The 18,780-nt window shown below is 58.3% G+C and overlaps 1 protein-coding gene across 4 annotated transcripts in view; it reads right to left on the reverse strand.

The window, feature by feature from the left end:
* CACNA2D2 (calcium voltage-gated channel auxiliary subunit alpha2delta 2) overlaps positions 1-18,780 on the reverse strand; it is a 220,024-nt gene that overhangs the window by 13,756 nt on the left and 187,488 nt on the right. For 3 of the 4 annotated variants that reach the window (XM_040075949.2, XM_040075948.2, XM_040075950.2), the window contains 11 exons: positions 17,572-17,616; positions 10,524-10,662; positions 6,254-6,385; positions 5,964-6,021; positions 3,857-3,907; positions 3,598-3,697; positions 2,706-2,864; positions 2,125-2,232; positions 1,386-1,464; positions 1,171-1,220; positions 253-342 (listed from right to left, as the gene is read on the reverse strand). In XM_040075949.2, the coding sequence (XP_039931883.2) occupies positions 253-342; positions 1,171-1,220; positions 1,386-1,464; positions 2,125-2,232; positions 2,706-2,864; positions 3,598-3,697; positions 3,857-3,907; positions 5,964-6,021; positions 6,254-6,385; positions 10,524-10,662; positions 17,572-17,616 (1,011 nt within the window). Of the gene's footprint in view, positions 1-252; positions 343-1,170; positions 1,221-1,385; positions 1,465-2,124; positions 2,233-2,705; positions 2,865-3,597; positions 3,698-3,856; positions 3,908-4,370; positions 4,499-5,963; positions 6,022-6,253; positions 6,386-10,523; positions 10,663-17,571; positions 17,617-18,780 lie in introns of those variants that run through there. The other variant, XM_040075951.2, reaches the window with a different exon arrangement.

Below are 18,780 nucleotides of genomic sequence, written 5' to 3' on the forward strand. Positions count from 1 at the left end.
AGAATCATGTCCCATGGCCCCTCAGTGGCCTTGGGACCCAGGGCAGCAGAGGGGGGTTTCTCCCCTGAAAGGGAGATGGGGCACATCCTGTGCAGGACCCTGGGGCCAGTGTCCCCAGCTGCTGGAGTCCCCACCCGCATGCCCTTGGGGCTGTAGGGGACGCTGGGGCTGGGGGTCCCCACCTGCACCGGGGCCTGTGTGGGACCCTGGGGTTGGGGATCCCTCCCTGCCCCCAGGGCTGGGGGTCCTTACCAGGGCATCCTGGTAGACATTGGTCCACTGAACCTGCTTGGCTCGGTTCCCAGCCAGAACCATGGGTCTGCCCAGCACATCCAGGTACTCCTGCAGGGACACAGGACACAGGGAAGGAGAATGTGGGAGCCAGATGTCTCCTTGCCCCAGCCCGATGACACCCTTCTCCTGCAGCACAACCCAGGAATATTAATGGGGTGAGGCCCCCAGCTGCAGGCTGAGCGAGGGGAGGGGGCTTGGCAGCCACCAAACCTGGGGGTTGTGGCTCCAAGCGGGACCCCGACAGACCCATTATTGCAAACAAGGTGCTGCTCACCACTGGCCATGCACAGGCAGGGTAGGGGCTCCCCAGGCAGCACCAGCCAGAGCCCCACAGCCCCCAGCCATTCCCGGGGCTGGGGTCGCTCCACCATGCCTGGACCACATCACTGCTGTCTCCCTGGCTGCCATCTTCTCCTGGGGCAGGTTTCCCTTTTCCTGTCTCACCTTGCCAAGGAAGTTCTCCGGGCAGGGAGGCAGCGCCCGTGCCACAGTGCCAGCCCTGCACTGAGGGGATGCCCTGCTCTGGGAACCTCATGGCACCTCGTGCACATCCCATCAAGAAAAGGGGCAGAAAAGAGGCAGTGAGAGGAGGTGTGGGGCAGACACGACCGGCTCTGCCAGGCCTGGCCCTGCCCACGCTCAGCTCTGCTCTGCGCTGATTAATGCCTGATGTTTCATAATTAGTCACTCAAAAGGCAGCAGGTCCGTGGGGAGCTGCAGAAGATGAATTACTTATTTCAATAGCGCAGGGCCTGGCTGAGGGCTCAGCTCGGCTCCCCAGCTTGCTACCACACTCACTGCCCACTCTCCCCAGTGGGGCTGGGGCTGCCTGACCTCGCCCCCAGGCAGGGCAGCCTGCAGGGCTCCCGGCTGTACCTGAGTGTTGATGCGGATGGCGCCGATGGAGGGGATTTCGAAGTAATAACCTTGGAAAAGAAAGAGAAAGGCAGCTGGAGATCCAGCTGTCCAGCAGTCTGGCCGTCCTGCTGCCCATCCCTCCAGGGCTGTGCTGGCAGTGGCACACACTGGACCGAGGGAGGAGCCCAGCACCCCACAGCCCCCCGTGCCCCCCGGGTGCCAGCCCCGCTCACCTTTGTTGGCACAAGCCATCCACTGCAGCGGGGTCACGTCGTAGTTGTGCTGCCCCACAGAGAAGGTGAAGACCCGCACCTGTGGCAGAGCATGCACTGAGGGCCATCCACGGGGCACCCTTGTTTTCCACACCCAGTGCTCCCAGCCGATGCCAGCCTCCCCAGGCACAGCGTGGCATTGCCTGCCATGGCCCGCTGAGTGTGTGAAAGTGGGCAGAAGGCTCCTGCAGGTGCTGGCTGTGCTGGCAGCAAGGGAGGCCCTGTCTCCTTGCCTGGGCCCAGCTAGTCCTGCTCACTGTGTTGGCTCAAGCCACCTACCTGAGCAGCACTGCTCCCAGAGGGGTCTGTGCTTTCTGATACATGGGCCAGAACCCCCCCACTCCACAGGCATCCAGGTACTGGGAAGCAACTGGGACCTTCCTGCGGGTTCATCTGCCTGCCAGCAGCCCTGTCCCCATGCCTGGGGAGTGCTCCCCTCAGGGCCAGCATTCAGGGAGCCCACCAGCCCCATTCCCTCCCCAGCATCCCACAGTGTGCCTGGTCCTTCTCCTCCTTCACAGGAAGGTGGCAGCCAGCTGCAAACCCATTAGCAGGGCAGCGGCTCCATGCAGGAGCAGGCTGTTGGGGAGGGAGGTCGGCAAGGAGGCAAATGGAGCAGAAGCCAGCAGTGGAGCTGCAGCAGCCGTTTTCCTCCGTGGTGAGCAGCCCCAGCCCAGCACACAGACCCAGAGCCTCTCACCGTCTTATTGGGCCAGTTGTACTTCTCAAAGACATCTTGTACTCGGTCCTCACCACCGTCCGTGAACATCATGATCATCTTGTTGCAGTTGGCACGTGTGATGTTGGACTGTGGGGCAGACACAGCACCTGAGGCCACATGTGGAGCCAGCAGCGCTGGGCACAGGGCTGGAAGCAGCCAGGAGGGCTGGCCCCAACCCATCTCTTTTCCCCGCACATTTCTCTGGAGAGAGGGTGACCCGGGTAAATGGGCAGGAGGGACACTGTCAGCTGGGGAATGATGCTGTGGCTAATGCCACTCAGCACCTAATAGTACCATTCATCTTTATTTTGTCTCTGGAATGGTGTCTGGTTGGGTCTGGCACCTCCACTCGGCCCTGCTAACTTTTAATAACCCAGAGGCAAGCAGCACCAGCAAACCCCTGGCTACAGCACGGCTGGAGGTGGGACGTCTCCCCCAGCACTGAGAAAGAGCACAAGGAGCCCTCAGCACAGAGCAGCAGCCAGACAGAGCTGTGCCATCGTCCCCAGCACCCAGAGGTGCATCCTGTTCCCCAGCCCACGGCCCAGCCCCCAGCTCACGTTCTGCAGCTGGTCGAAGGCGTACTCAAAGCCAGCCTTGTAGTCAGTTGTGCCTTTGGCCACCATCCCCTGCACATCCTCCTTGAACACCTTCTTGTTCCGGATGTTGGCCTGCACCAGGTGTTTGAAGCACGACACCGGCTTTGCCTTTTCGTTGAACTGGGAGTGAAATGGAGGGGAGTGGGTCACAGGAGGGGGACAGGGCAGACACCAGCAGGCGCAAGCCACTCATCACGCTCAGCTCTCATGGGCAGCAGACGTGTCCCCTGTCCCAGGGAGGGCTGATGCCGAGGCTGAAGCCTGGCTTGGGACAAATCCAGCACTGGGCTGCGTGGTGCAGGTGCTGGCAGTGCAGGGTTCACCTGCGCCCTCACTTGTGTGTGCAGGACCCCCGGCGTGTGCAAGCAGCTGTGCTGTGCTGTGCCGTCATCAGGAGCAGGTGCTGCCTCTCACTTACGGCTTCATTTAGTGGCCCATTCATTAGGGGAGCAGTGATCCAGCTATCAGAGCCAGGCCAGACACTTTAATTAGTGCTGGCTTGCTGGTGGCCACACAGGGGAGGGCCAGCAGGGTCACTGTGCCGCATGAGGTCACGAGCCGGTGACACAGCCATGGGGTGCAAGGTGTCAGTGGCTGCCGAGGGACAGGAGGTGGCTGGTTGGGATCATGCAGGAACATCTCTGCCAAATGCCCCACGATGGGGGCAGCTTCTGCTGCCCTGAGCTGCCATTTCCTTACTTATGTGCAGGTGGGTTAGGTTAAGAAGATAAAAAATTATATTTCTGTCGGCAGAGCCCTTAGCCAGGTGTGCCTGGGGAAAGAGCTCCTGTGCTGGGGAGCTGGGAGGTGCCTGGGGACACAGGCACACTTCTGTTTGCCCCATGGCACTCACCGAGGCCACATTGACATAGTCATCGTCTGAGAGGGTGTCCAGCATCTCATAGACCGAGGTCTTCATCAGCTTGAGGGTGAGGCCGCTCACACTGCCGCTCCTGCAGGAGACAGGGGTGCTGGGGGCTTGGCAGCGAGGGGCACAGGGCTGTGCCATCCCACACAGCTTCCCTGCAGCCACTGCTGGGACGGTGGCACCTTGGCGAGCCGTGTCACCATCCTGCCTAAACCCAGCCGTGGCCCCCCCCCCGTGTACTCACACGTCCACAATGATGACCATGTCCTTGGGGGAGGAGGCACCTTGGATGTACCTGTGGGGTACAGAGCGGGGTCAGCAGCGTCGACTCATTTCAGGGGGGACCCTGACTCTGCTGGGTGAAGCCCCGCCAGGGCACAGGCACTGGGGAGCTGTGCCGGGAGCCCCGGGCACCCAGGGCTGTGGTGGGTGACCCCCTGGCAAGGAGCAGGGACGAGGCGGCTGCGGGCGGGCGGAGGCAGGGACGCAGCTCCCGTGGCACAGCACAGCAGATGGCCGGCGACTGCCGCTCCTCACCGTGTCAGCCTAATGAGCTCTAAATGCTAAACTCTTCCATCATCGCAGGCCCTTTCCTGCGTGCTGATTATGCTGACACACACATCCATATTAAGATGCTATTTACCCCCCTGGTAGCTTCAAAGGCCAGGCTGATTAGGTTATTTTTAGCTACGAGGAGGAAAAATAATAACACTACGTAAATCTTCCCCACTGAAAACAATTAGGGAAGCCTTCCTCACCCCCTGAAGCAGCAGGTCCTGTTCCCGGCCCTGCTGTGCCAAGCCCGTGTGGGAGGGGGTGCACAGTGCTTAGCACCCATCCCATCCCAGGCACAGCCCCACCTCACCATCCCATTGCACGAGGCGTGATCCTGCTGTGGCTGAAGGCCAAGGGAACCTCATTATTGGCTCGATCAGGATCAGGCCTTGTGTGAATTAATTAGCGTGCTATTAGTATCAATTACTCACCACTACTGGGGAGGACTGGGGAAGGGGCAGGCTCTGGTTGTTAATCCCAGGGCCTGATGTTCCCTAATTACAAGTGATTACCCGGGCAGGATGCGGGATGCTGGCACACATGGGACCCTCCTGACATGGGTGCAGCATCCCCCAGCACCTTCCCCCGGTGCTGGAGTGCCGGGCAGGCAGCTGCCCATGAGCCTCCTTCCTGCCGGCATGAGAGGGGGCTCTTGGAGCCTGCCCTGCTCCCGGGGCTGGGCTGCTGGTGCAGCACAGAGCCCAACTAAGATGCTGCCCGTAATGGGTTGTGGCAGCGCATCCATCTCCGGCTGCCTGGCTCAGATGAATGCCCTGGGCTCGGCAGGCGACGGCTGTGGCTAATGGGGCCATTCATCAGGGGAGGGGAAGGCAGGGGAGTGGCGCCCGTGGCTGAGACCAGGATCGTGGCCCTGGGGCAGTGAAGGCTGCATCCTGCACGGGACCCCAGCCTGAGAGCAGGAGAAGACCCCACAGGGGGTTTCCCCCAAGTGTGCTGTCCCCCAGCATGAAGGCTGCTGCTCCTCCATGACTGGGTGAACAACGAGGTGGCCAGCGTGGCTAGTGGGCAGAGCTGGGCTTAGCTGGGCTCGGTAGCTCCCATACACATCAGCAGCCCCCGTCCCAAAACAGCCTTCCAGTCCCTGCTCTGCAATAACCTGAACAGACCCCCCTGCAGGGAACAGTTAATAATTAATGTGGAGCAATCAAAGGCAATTAAGCACAGTAGCAGGGCCATTAATTTTCTGACAAGGAGAGGGGGCAGCTCCCGATGTGGACAGGGGGCTGATCCTTTGGGATACAGAGGTCTGTGCCCGCTCTCCTCTCCACGAGTGCACTTTTAGGCAGAAAGTGTGGGCAGGATGGGGCTGTCGCTGGCACAGCTCCAGCTGCCACACCAGCACTGCCACATCAGCACCTCCAGCTGGGCTAAGGGCAGCCCATTCAGCCCCACCTCACTTGGTGTGGGCTCAGCTCTCGCAGAGCCACAGCACAGCGTTGCCTGCCCGCTCCTCTCCCCATCCTCCCAGCTCATGGTTTCCAAGCTAGTTGTTATCTCATTTGGATGGGAATGCTGGCCAGGACTGAGTGCCAGCAGCCATGGCTGACTGAGGGGGCATAGGGTTCTCTCCACACTTTCATCTGCACCCAAGGATTTCTCTCCCCATCCTGCTCCACTTTCCCAGGACGAGGTAAAGGGAGAAGGAGCCAAGTGCCGCAGCTCAGATGCCCTTGTCTGTGTTAGGGTGCCCCTTTGCCAGTGCCACAATGAAATGAAAAGGGGAGGGAGCTGATTGCTCCCAGCCAGGACCCTCCTCCCGCCCAGCACCCCCTTACCAGGGCCGCCGGCGCACGTCATAGAGGTCGATCTTATTGGGGGCTCTCCATGGCGTGGCTGTGGGGACAAAGCAGGCAGTGAGCGAGGCAGGGCTGTCCCAGGGCGGGGGACAGGGGACGTGGGCACAGGGCAGAGAGACGCCCAGGGCCGAGGGAGCAGCAGGCTCAGGTGGGGAGCTCACGCGATGGGCTCTGGCACAGTACCCGTGTCAGGGGGCTGCTCGCCCACATCTGACAGTGAGAAGGGCCTTGGCAGCCCCTCTGTGCCACCGCCTCTCCCTGCCACGCACCGGGGTAGTAGCGGGTGACGCCGGTGGCGCTGCCGAACACCTGCCAGAGCAGGGAGGGATCCTCCTTCCGGTTCTCGATGAAGACGTCCTCCAGCGCCTGGGTCCAGTTCAGCTCGTTGAGGATGACGGTGGCTGAGGGACACAGAGACAGGGGTGCGTGGGCGAGGGAGCAGTGGAGCTGGGGGTGGCCTGAGGGGTGATGGGGACTGCGGTGTCCCCACGTGATGGCAGAGAGGGAGAGGTGTGTCCCCTCTGCCCCTTCCCAAGAAGGAGGCCATGGGGGTTTTCCACTTTCTCCTACATCCCCTCAACACCCTTGCTTCCACAGGGCTCCAACACCCAGCTGTCCCTTGTCCCCAGAGAAATGAGCCACTCTTCAGAGCTCCCCAGAGTGCTCACTGTCCCCATCTGCTCTGGGACAGACACAGTCCTCACTGGGGACAGCCTGCCAGCAAAACTCCCTGCGCAAGCCTCACTCCCTGGGGACAGTCACCAGCTGGGAAACCCAAAGCTTGTGTCCCCACAGGCCGTGTGCAGCCTCTCAGGCCCACTCTGCATTCCCACTGGCCCTGCACCTGACACAAAGGCAATTAAGATGCCAGCAAACAGCAGTTTTAAATTATTCAGCTATTGAAGCAAAAGATGAGCTGCTGGCAGCCCCAGCCTGTGATTAATCAAGGGGGGCTGGCAGAGAAGGGGGGGGTAGTGTGGTGTGGTAGGGATGGGGCTGGCAGGAAGCTGGGATGTCACTTCCCTGTGCTCACAGGGCTGCCCCAGGACTGCAGCATGGAGGAGCCAGTGATGGGTGCCACTGCAGGAGCAAGGAGCCAGCAGCACCCTGAGATCAGGCACTGATCCCTCCTGGGAAACCCTCAGTGCATTTTTGGGGTGCAAGAACTCTCAGGAGTACCCCATCTCTTTGGCATCGGGCAAAACAACCCACTGTAGTGTTGCAGGGGAGCCAGTGTGCATTTCAGGAATATATTTAGCTCTCCTAAGCCTTCCTCCCACACTTATCCCTTCTGGAAACACTGTCATCACCTGTACAAGCCTTCACTGTGGTCCCAAGGCACTGGCAGAAAGCAGGTAGGTTCCACCCAGGATCAATCCTGGATCCCTCTATCCCAGCACGACTGCTGAAGAATTGTCCTTCCCTCAGGCAGCCATGCCTTCAAACCACGATTTACTCCTTCCCTATCTCCCCAGCCATTCCTCAGCGCCGTGCCCACACACATTGCTCTTATGTGGGCACTTAGGATGATTTCTTCTTTGGCTCTGACAGCGATGTGGTTTTTCCCAGAAGTGGCTATGAGCTGGCTGCCATGCTGCTGCCGGCCTGGAGCAGCCCAGGGCAGTTGCTGCCAGCCTCAGCTGGGCACCGGGCTGGGTGGGCCCTGACACATCCATGATACCCCTGGCAGCACCTACACACCCACACCCTTGGGGCCCATGGGCCACACCAGCTGCTTGTACTCAGTGCAACTCATATCGTCCCTGTGCCCAAACACAGACCTTAAATTATCTCGGAGCACAAAGGCAGCCCCTACACCTTCTCTGGGCATGAACGCAGCCCCCATCCCATCCCATCCCATCCCATCCCATCCCATCCCATCCCATCCCATCCCATCCCATCCCATCCCATCCCATCCCATCCCATCCCATCCCTGTGAACAACTACAGTTCCTACACTCTCACCATGAGCAGAGGGATGAAGCTGTGCCCGTGCCCCTCCTGTGCCAGCCCCGCTGGTAACGTCCCCGTCCCTGTCCCTATCAGGTCCCTGTCCCCAGCAGAGAAAGCCCGGCCCCGCCCTACCCGCGAGCGAGTGCGCATTTAATTAAAACTGTCACAGTAAATAAAACACATATAGGATGTAATTTGTGTGTGTAGCGAGGGGTGACGGCGGCGGGCGTCGCCGCAGGGTTTAATTAGCGTGGCAGGCAGCGATAGCGCCTCTCCGCCGGTGCCACCGGGACACGCTCCCGCCCGCAGCTCTGCGGGGACTCGCCACGCTCACGGCTGTCCCTGGCAGCACAGGGTGGCCCCCTGCCCAAACCCCAAACCACTCCGTGGAGCAGCAGTTGTAGACCCTTCCCTGCACCCTGGATTTCGGGAGCACCCTGGTGCGGCCGGACGCGGCCCGATCCCTGTGCCCGCACGCTCTGTGCCTTTCTCTGTGCGGTAAGGGACACTGACAGTCCCCGGCCCGTCACCCCCGCTGCCACATCCCCTCTCCAGCTGCCCTCTCTGAGCAGCTGTGAGTCCCTGGAGCGCGTTAATCTCCAGCTTGCTCTCGTCCCAGGGCTCACTGGGGTGATTTATGTGGCCGTGGCGCCGGCCGCCGAGCAGGGCTGAGGAAGAACGAATATTTCACCCTGGGCAGCCCACCCGGCTCGCCTGACGTGCTTCATTAGCTGCCTGCCCTGCGCTAGCTGGGTAATAAAACTAATTGCACGTTCCTAATCCGCCGCTGCACCGCCGCGGCTCCGAGCACGGCCGTGCCCCAAACGAGCCGTGCGCCGGGAGCAGTGAGCTCGGCCCGCATCACCAGCCAGGAGAGCCGCTGGACCTCAGCAAGCGCCGCTGAAGCAGAGGTGTGGGGACAGTGGTGCCGTGGGGCAGCTGGGGACGCCCACGAGAGCGGGTGTTGGAGTCCAGGGCATTCCTTTGGCTGCCCTGGAGGGTCAGGGACCTGGGCAGGGGGGTCTGGGACCCCAGCCCAGGGCTCAGAGAGACACTGACTTTGATTTCAGTCCATGGGAAAAACTTCCTACACTGAGAGAAGGTTTACATGCCACAAGAATGTGAGAAATGGTAGTTTAGCTTATCACAGAATGAGAAAATAACAGTTTTAGGTTCCTAGCATTGAAGTGAATGGGGACAAGATAGAGAATCTGAGGCGTTGTCTCCTTCTCCTTCTCCTTCTTCTTCCCTCACTCCATTGCTGCATTGACGTGGCACAAAGTAGTTAGTGAGGATTAGGTCAAAGTAAAGATGACCTTTTTAGTAATAGTAATAGACATTAGTAAGAAATAGTAAATAAGAAATACGTAGTAATTAGTATAAAAGATAAGGACAGCCCAGCTCGGGGGGAGACGTGAGGAATCCATGCAGCTGCGAACATCTTGTCGGACTCCGAGAAAATTGTAAGATAAGAAACAATAAACGAAGTATGCAACCTTAAAAAATCTAAACCTGAGAACTCCGTCTCTTCCTTCGGCTCAGCTCGAAGCTGCGCAGGAGAGCAAAGACCCTGAAACCACCTCAATGTTAGGGTAAGCCCCCGACAAGCGGGGTGTGGGCGCAGGGTGCGGCCGGCGGGTGCCGGAGGATGCTCTCCATCGGGGAGCGGTCCCCGCTCGGAGCCGAGCAGCCGCTAGAGGGAAATGGAGACCGACTGTCCCCATGTGCCACCGCAGCGGGGCGAGGTACCGGCGACATCTGAAAGCTCGGGGACCGTCACACCGCTCGCTGGGGACTGAAGCTGGTGTGGCACAGCCTGTGCCATCCGCCGTCCATCCATCCCTGCTCCTGGCCTCCCAGCCCCATCCCCGTTTCAGGAGCAGCCTGTGCCCTCCGGCAGCCACAGGGGCACAGGGCTGACCCCCCACTGCACGTCGTGGCAGCAGGGGCTAAATGAGCTGTGGGGTGGCATCACGCTGTCCTGCAGTCACCCTTGGCTGCCTTCCTGCGGGACTGCAGCTGCTTTTTCTCCCTTTTCATAACCTCAGCCCCTAGTAGGCTGAAGACAGGCAGGATCTCTGCTTCACCCTCTGCCACTGCCCAGCCACATCTCAATCCCTTCTACAAGCAGGGCTGTGCTACCTCTGTAGCTGCTCCTGCACAGAGCCGCTCCATCCCTCTGAACGTCTCTGGTGTGTGCTTTGAGCCTTCTCAAGCTTTGCTGGGCTCTGCTGCAGGAGGATCAGAGCCATGTGGGCACAGCTGAGCTTTATCCTGTGCCATAATCACCACCTCTCCTTTGCTCCCCATCCCTTCCCTCATAACTCCTAATCCCCGATCTGCCTCTTTTGCCTGTGCTGAGCTCTTGAGACTCCCTGGGGAGGGACACATTGTCACCTCGATCCTGATGCCCTGACTGTGCCTCGCTTCACTGCCTGCCTGCCTGGGAGCCAGCCTGCCCTGGCACCGGGACCCATTTGGGGCACCCAGAGGTGATGGTCCCTGGGACTGCAGTGCTCCAGGCAGGCTCCTGGGTGGATGCCCAGGCAGGCAGCACAAACTGGAGAGGGTGAGGAGGGGCACTCACAGCCTTTGTAGATGTCCGTGGGGATCTGCACGGCAGCATATGAATAGTTAACCTTGGTCTTGAAGTTGTCATCATCGGTGAACTCCAGCTTCAAGGAGTTGGACTTCTCCCTCTCGATCTCTTCTCCATCGGGATCGTCCTGGGGAAGGAGCAGAGCACACAGGGTCACCCAGGGTTCCAACCATGGATGGACTCTGGGAATACCTCCACGTGAAGCCCAAATGTTTCGCGGGGAAAACCAGCTCTGCCGGATCTTGTGTGGATTTGCCCTGCCATGAGCGGGTGGGCACAGAGGGGAGCACCAGTTACCCCCCACCTCTCCAGCTTTGGTAGCACAGCAGGTATTAAATCAGACATAGGAAAAAAAAAATTAAAAAAAAGGCCTTGAAAATCAATTAGCAGCAAAAGGCAACTATCAAAGAGCAAATTAAAACGGAGTGCAGCTTAGCGCTCTGTCAATAAGCAATGCAAACAATATTTAATTATGGTGGAGAGACGGCGAATTCCCCGCTGCTGGTGCTGGAACGCAGTCCCTCACCTTCCCAGCCCTCCTCTCCATTCCCCAGCCCTGCTGCCAGCATGGCACTAAGGGTAAAATCCCTCTGGAATTTTTAAGGGCTGAACTGTGCAGGCAGAACAGCTGGGTGGCTGCAGACAGGGGACAGGGTGGGAGCTGAAGCGTGGGGCCATGTGGGGAAGAGTGACAATGGGGGTGGACTCGCTACAGAGCTGGAGAAATTGCCTCTGCCACCCCACCAGGAGCAAAAAAACCCAGGAGAAGGTGCTGGCTCTGAGCTGCCCATCCCTGCCATGAGCCCAGCAGCAGGGGAAGGCTCAGGGAGCTTTCTGGAGCTTTGCAGCCAGCTGGGAGATGCTCAGGATAGGAAGGAGGGAGAGGAGGATGCTGCAGCACCTGCTCTCTGTGCTCCTGGAGCTACATCCCTGCTGAAGAGGGGCAGGGATGCAGAGCTGCCTGTGCCATCCATGGGCAGGGACAGGCAACAGTGCCAAGCCCAAACTGGAGTAGACACCTGGAGGGATGCCCCACGCTGTCCACAGCAAGGTACCACGACACCAGGGAACACAAGGGATAGGGGATGCTCCCATCCTGCTGTCCTCAGTGGCCCACTGCGAGCATCTCTCCCACTGGCCAGGCTCCCCTCGACAAAACCCAGGGAACAAAGAGCTGAATTTCTCACAGGAAAAGCCGTATATTTGTGGAAAAGCCACAGGAAAACTGTGCGTTTGGGAAGTAAACGATGAAGCTCGTTTAACACCCATCCCGGCCCCCTCCCCGTTTCCCCTTCACGGATGACATGGAGAAATGTCACCTCCCCTGCAACACCTGCAGCCGGCCACTAAGGTGGTGACATTGGCATGACATTGAGAGGAGTGGCCAAACAATTCGCCACAGCTCGGGAGACTAACAGGATTGATATACAAGGTCTGGGTTTAATTCCAGCCCATGGATTGTGAGTGTAAACACTGCCCAGCCGACCCTGGTGCGGGGGCTCCAGCAGCCCAGGAAGATGCTGAACTCAATTACAGCTGCAGTAGCCAAGCAGGAGGTAGGCAGGGACTGTTCCCAACTCCCTGGAGCCACGTCTCCAAGATCAAAATCAAGATGATGCTCTCAATTTCACGTAAATCTGAAGAAAAGGCAGAAAAACGACTGCTGGAGCCCCTGCAAAGTCACGATGCCGCAGCAGGGCTGGCACTCCGGCCACGTGCCAGGCTGTGGGCGCCCTGGAGAGTGGATCTGGCCCCAAGCCTGCTGTCCACGGGGGGCTCAGCCCTCTGGGGAAAAGCACACACAACATTCATCCCTGCAAACCTCTCTGAGCACCTGTGATACAGAGGTGTCTGCTGAAAACAAACTTTGGGATAAAGCCGTGGCCTGAGGGCACCTGCAGCACCGAAAACTCCGCTTTGACACTAAACCCTTTTTTCCCTCAGCCCAGCAAATTCCTGGTGACAGCTCCTCAATCCCTTCCCGTCCCAGATCAGCAGGGCACCCTGCCACAGCCCATCCACTGCCCCTGTCACCACCAGCAGCTGGAAAATCCAGCCCTCCCTCTTTCCCTCACGCTGGCCTGGCTATTCCCCACTTCATTGGAACTGGAATTACTGTATATAATTACTGCTCCTCTGTTTATCATTATTCCGTGATCTCACCCACTTCTGAGGGGCTAATTTGTATGCTGCCAGGTTCGGCGCTGTCTGGCTGCTCTCATTCCCGGAGCTGTGAAGAGGCACATGTACAGATCTCAGGGACAAATATACAGCTATCTATACGTGGGGCACTTCATGCATCACTGACACCTATATGGCAAACAGACCTGCAGAAAGAGCTGATGTTATCTGAGCTACCTTTGCCCTTTATCCATAAATCCCCCAGCCTCAACTGAGTTATTTCTGTTTAAGCAAGGCTGAATTTGGCCCCTGAAAGGGGGTAATTTCCAGCCACGTGAAGGCAGGTGAAGCTGTCACCAGCCCAGACAGGGAGGGGAGAATCTGGAATCCAAAGAGACACCTTGGGAAGGCCGAGGGAAGAAATTCTGCATTGAACTGAAATTAGAGCAAAGCAGATGATTCAAGTTCTCCTGAACTTACGTCGGTTTAACTGTGAGCATCTCGGCAGGCCCCCAGTTCCCCAGTCAGATCTTGCAGCATTCCTCATCATTACATTTCAAAAGAACTTGGAAACATCCATTTATCTGTTACAGTATGTACAACGTAACGCAAATAGATGCTACGGTTTGAATATATTATTTGCTACACACCATTAGAAATCGACTCCACGGCAATCTATCAATATGATACGTATTTACTGCTTCAGCAAGAAGTCATCACTCCCTGAGAGCTTTCACAGCTGGGCTGTCAGTCAGTTTCTCTTCAGTCTCCCCAAATGACGGACGGGCGACAAAACCCAGAGATGCCCCAACGCCCGGCGAGCACCAGCAGCCTCACCCAACAGCTCTACCGGAGGCTGCCACGCTCTGGGCAAGCGTCTGCCCTCCGTCCCGTGCAGGCTGGTGTTGGCTGAAGAGAGCCAGCCTGCCCCTGGGCACCAGGACCGTCGTGGTCCCCAGGGTTTGGAAGCGGGGCTGGAGGCGGGGATGTGACCTGGCGCAGCAGCGATGCCTGGTCCCGGGATCCCCGGCAGCTGCAAACCCCCCTGTTCATTGCTCATCTCCATGGGAACCAGCCATCACAGCTAATGACGGCCGCTTAAATGGCAGCCCCGTGACAAACACAGGGCCGATCCAGCCTCCCTGCCTCCCCCGGCCTGATGGAGAATACTCCGAGATCCCAGCACAGCCTTTCCAATCTCCCCGGGGCATCCATCCGTGCTAAGGCTGGAAAGGCCAGCAAAATATTCACATCAGCACGCTGTGGTTCTGCTAATAATGGATATAAATGCCAGCCCCCAACATGTGGCTGAGAAACTCCAGGCCTGTGCAGAAGGGTCTTTCTCCTTAAATATATCGGTTTTTCCTGAAATGCGGTGATTTAGTGCCAAGGAGGGAGATGGTGTGTTCTCCAGCCACATTCCTGCTTTTATAGCAGCCCAGGTTATAAATAACAATCAGCCTCTCCCGCCAGCCTGCTCCCCTATTCCCCTTTGCTTTTTTTTAATCTTTGCCAAAGGTACTGTTTAGAGATCTTTCTAGACCATTTATTTTTAAATTACCAGCCAGAGGAGAGAAGTTAAAAAAAATAGGGAGGAAAAAAAAAAAAAAAAAAAAAAAAAAAAAAAAAAAAAAAAAAAAAAGAAGAAGAAAGGCAAAAGAAAGCAACTTCTGGGGCTGATAGCTTATCGTGAGGAAATCCAAATGTCACATTAGTTGAGAAAGTTGGAAGATTAAATTTTCCAACACCCTTCATCTGCTGCTGCTGACATTTAGGGGCTTTTTCTCCCCCCCCTTGCTTCTTCCCCTCTTTGCTGCATCCACCGAGCGGGGTGAGCAGTGAGAGGGGTGAGCAGTGAGTGGGCAGCCCCACCTCCCCTGCACCGGAGGGGGCTGAGGCTGGCACGGAGCCTGCCACCATCAGCCCCTCGCTCTCAGCCCTCCCCGGGGGTGTGTGTGTGTGCTGGAGGGCTGAGCCCGGGGCCAGGATACCTTCACACAGCTGTGCTGTTTTCCACCTGAGTACAGAATGTCCCAGGCTCAGCTTTGACAAGCACCATCCCCTGCCACGAGCACAACACAAAAGATGGAAAATTGGTTTATTTCTGTGTTCTTCTGCCTATGACACCCAACCCAGACCGTCTGCTGATTTCAACACTTCTCCCCATATAAACCCCATGGCCCCTGCTAGGGGGAAAGGTGAAAACTTCACTTCTGCAAACATTCTGACAGCCTTGAGGACCACTGGGAATATTTTCTGTTGTTCCCATTTGTTAAAAACCGCTTGGAAATCCAAAGTCTGTTGGGGGTGGGTAGTGGAGCTGAGGTGCAGGCAGAATGAATAGGAAGCTCATTTCCTTCTGCCTGCAGTTAAAGCTGGTGTAAGGCTTGTGAATAAACCCCAGTTACAGGGAGCAACCATTGTCCATCAGCACCAACTCTGGCTCAGCTACATCCTGCTCCATTTAAATAGAAAAATTGAAGCTAAATAAAGAAGGGATGGAAAGAGCATTATTACGTTCCATTCAGACCTTCTGGTATCATCTCCCTCCTGTTTTACTTCAGCAGCATCTTCTTTTTTCCACCCCCATTATTTTTGTTGGAATGGAATTTGCTGGGATTTCACTGGTAAGGAAGCAACAGCAGAGGTAGGGAAGTGCCCTCCTTGCCAAACCCACATACATCAACAATAGGACATCCCCAATTTTGCAATTTTGCTTGGTATCTCCCCAGAGCTGATGTGGCTGGTGATGGATTTGCAGGGCTGTTCCTCCTTGACAGGTCAGCTCCTCTGGGAAAGGACCAGGGAGCTGAGCCCTGCAGTCCCCAGGGACACTGTGCCATGGCGCCGTGCACAGCCTCTCCCCAGTGCCCCCTGTGCTGGGAGGGCTCCACGGGCACAGCCCCGAGGTTGAGATGCCTCCTGTTTCCCAATCCTGTCTCATGTGACCAGGATGGTGGGGTGTGACAATCAGGGGAACAGCGGGCATGGGGACATCCAGCTCCTGCCCCCTGCCCTGTAGCAGTGATGGCAAAAGCCCAGCCCAGCCTGATGGATGCATTAGTCCTGCTCCTCATCCCCTGTGTTGGGAGTTGCTCTGGTCCCCAGGCTGTCTCCTCCTGCCTCAACTGCTGGCCAGTTTTTCCTTCACTTCTATCCAAAATCCTCTTTAATGTATTTTAAGCCCATTAGCTCCATCCTCTCCAGAGCAGCCATGGCAGGATCCTCTCCTCCCTCTTTTGGTAGCTCCCCCCAGGCTGGGGAGGGACAGGAGACATCCTCTGCATCCTCAGCTGTAAATGAGTGGGGCTGTGGGCAGGGAGATCTGCTCAGGAGAGCAAGTGCCCTCCACTTCGGTCACAGCATCTGCCCAACCTCTCCACCCCACCTCCCAGACTCTCTGTGGCTGCTTCCCCTGCCAAGGAGCCTTCTTACTGTCACTGCCTGGAGGCAATGGCCCTGGCAGTTAGTCAGGAACTCTGTTTTGAAGGCATCCATCCTCCACTCCAGCCTGTCCCCAGCTCTGCTTTGGGGCATAGACTCCCAGGCGGGTTGAGAGGAGAGACAGAGGTCAGTGGAGGGCATGTCACCCAAGCTGGTGGGACCCCACCAAGCCCACGTCCTCCCCTCCCTTCTGCACAGGGCCTTCTGAATGCTCTTGGGGTCACCTGAGTGTTATTTTTGGATGAGGCCACGTGGTTTGCAAGTGGTTTGCTGCCAGCACCATGTTGTCTCCCGCCGTGTTACTGTCTCTCCATGGCACATCTGCTGCCAGGTCTGCCTGGGGACAAGGAGCAGTCCTGGTACACCAGCACTGGCTGGGGCTGTCCCCAAGGCTGCACCCCGCTGTGCCTGGGGCTCCTGCTCAGCTCCGAGGACTCTGCTCACACCAAGAGCACCGCTGACCTGACAAGCCCCTATTTCACAAGGATCTCACAGCACAGCGTGGGAGCTGGGTGACCTGGCAGCAAAGTGGGGTGCCCTGGGCAGAGCAGGTTGTCCCAGGGGCAGAGCAGGGTGTCCCGGGGGCAGAGCAGGGTGCCCCAAGGGCAGAGCAGGGTGCCCCTGGGGCAGAGTAGGGTGTCCCAGGGGCAGAGCAGGGTGCCCCTGGGCAGAGCAGGGTGTCCCTGGGGCAGAGCAGGGTGTCCCAGGGGCAGAGCAGGGTGCCCCTGGGCAGAGCAGGGTGCCCCAAGGGCAGAGCAGGGTGCCCCAAGGGCAGAGCAGGGTGTCCCGGGGCAGAGCAGGGTGCCCCTGGGGCAGAGCAGGGTGTCCCGGGGCAGAGCAGGGTGCCCCAAGGGCAGAGCAGGGTGTCCCAAGGGCAGAGCAGGGTGTCCCGGGGACAGAGCAGGGTGTCCCGGGGCAGAGCAGGGTGTCCCGGGGGCAGAGCAGGGTGCCCCCAGGCAGCAAGCATTGCTGGTGGAGCTCCCCACAGCACCTGAGTGAAGTCACCCTCGCTGTCACCAGGGGGAGGGAGGAGCAGGCAAATGCTGGCTCTCTGAGGAGCACCGGGAGCTCGGAGCTGATGGGCCTGTAGGTAAAGCACTGATTGCCAGAAATCACGGGATGGCTGTGCTCAGAGTAGGGCAGAGAATTAGATTCAGTCTCTAATTAAAGGTTTGCTCTCATTTGAATTTCAAATGGCGGCTTTAATTTTAGAAACTTTTGCAGGCAGTGGAGCGACCTGCCCACCTGCCTGCTGCCAGGCCCGGTGCTCGTGGACAGATGTCACCGTGGCCCAGCTGGGGGGACACGGCTGCGCACCGGGCACTCGCTGCCCGCTGCAGAATCCGGTGACAGCAGCTGTGACAAATGCTGTGCCCTGACCCCTGGTACGGTGCTGGGACTGACTGGCGAGGGGCTCAGCCCTGGGCCAGGGTGGTGGCTGTGCCAGAAACGCCACAGAGACAGTACTTACATACTCAGTGTCGGCCTTGGAGTCGTAGTACTCGATGTCTTCCTCCTGCAGAGAAAGGGGAGAGCTGTTAGAGCCGGTCAAGGACACCGATGGGAAAGGATTCCTTCTCCCTGTCTTGTCCCCTCAGCACCTCTCTCATGCTGTTAGCAGCCACCACTGCTAGGGACTGAACCCTTCCCAGCCTGTGCTGTCCTTGAGACGTGTTCAGGGCCTCACATCCTCCACATCCACCCTCTGAGGACTGCCATGCTTCCCTCCACTCGTGACTGCTGCTGAGCCACAGCACCGCGGGGCCAACAGCCCAGTGACAGCGACACCGGTGTGACCGCAGCCTCTGCACTGTCACCAGCTGTGCCTGTGCCACGTCCCCACAACCAGGGTGCTTTGGTTCTGTTGCAAACATCAGGAGCCACAGACGAGCCAGGTACAGGCAGCGTGGCAGGCAGCAGCCCTGCAGCCCACCCCGGCCCCCTCTCTGCACTGAAAAAACAGGGAGCAAAGTGTCCTTGCTTCCACAGAGAACTGCACGTCGTTAATTTGGGGCATTTAGAGCCTATTTAAGCAGAAAGGTCTGCGTGGATTCCTCTTCCCAGAGTGTCAAGACGCGAGACAGCTGATAAAATTCCTGAGGAGGCAATTGGGAGAGCAGCGATGCTGTCACAACAGCGTTCTGTGTACCAGTAAAAAGGGTAATTAAAGGGCACTCGGAGACTCTCCCCGGCGTGCCGGGACCGAGCGTGACGCCGGCACACCGCGGTGCTGACACGACTGCCAGTCAATCACCAGCAGCAGCCAACCAGCCTTCTCCGGCACGGGCAGCGCCTTGGGGTGATTACTGCCGTAATCATCGGGCGGGGAAAGCGCCTGGACCCCGAGCAGAAACACGGCCAAAGCCTCAATGGCACTGCCCGCATCCCTGTCCTGCCTGTGCCGCACCCAGCCCGGACACAGCCCTGTTCCGGGCACGGTGACACTGTGACACCCATCCCAGCCCGGACACAGCCCCGTGCCGGGCACGGTGACACTGTGACATCCATCCCAGCCCGGACACAGCCCCATGCTGGGCACGGTGACACTGTGACACCCATCCCAGCCTGGACACAGCCCTGTTCCGGGCACGGTGACACTGTGACACCCATCCCAGCCCGGACACAGCCCTGTTCCGGGCACGGTGACACTGTGACACCCATCCCAGCCCGGACACAGCCC

The sequence above is a fragment of the Hirundo rustica genome, chromosome 12 (genome assembly GCF_015227805.2).
Source record: "Hirundo rustica isolate bHirRus1 chromosome 12, bHirRus1.pri.v3, whole genome shotgun sequence".
NCBI classification, from domain to species: domain Eukaryota; kingdom Metazoa; phylum Chordata; class Aves; order Passeriformes; family Hirundinidae; genus Hirundo; species Hirundo rustica.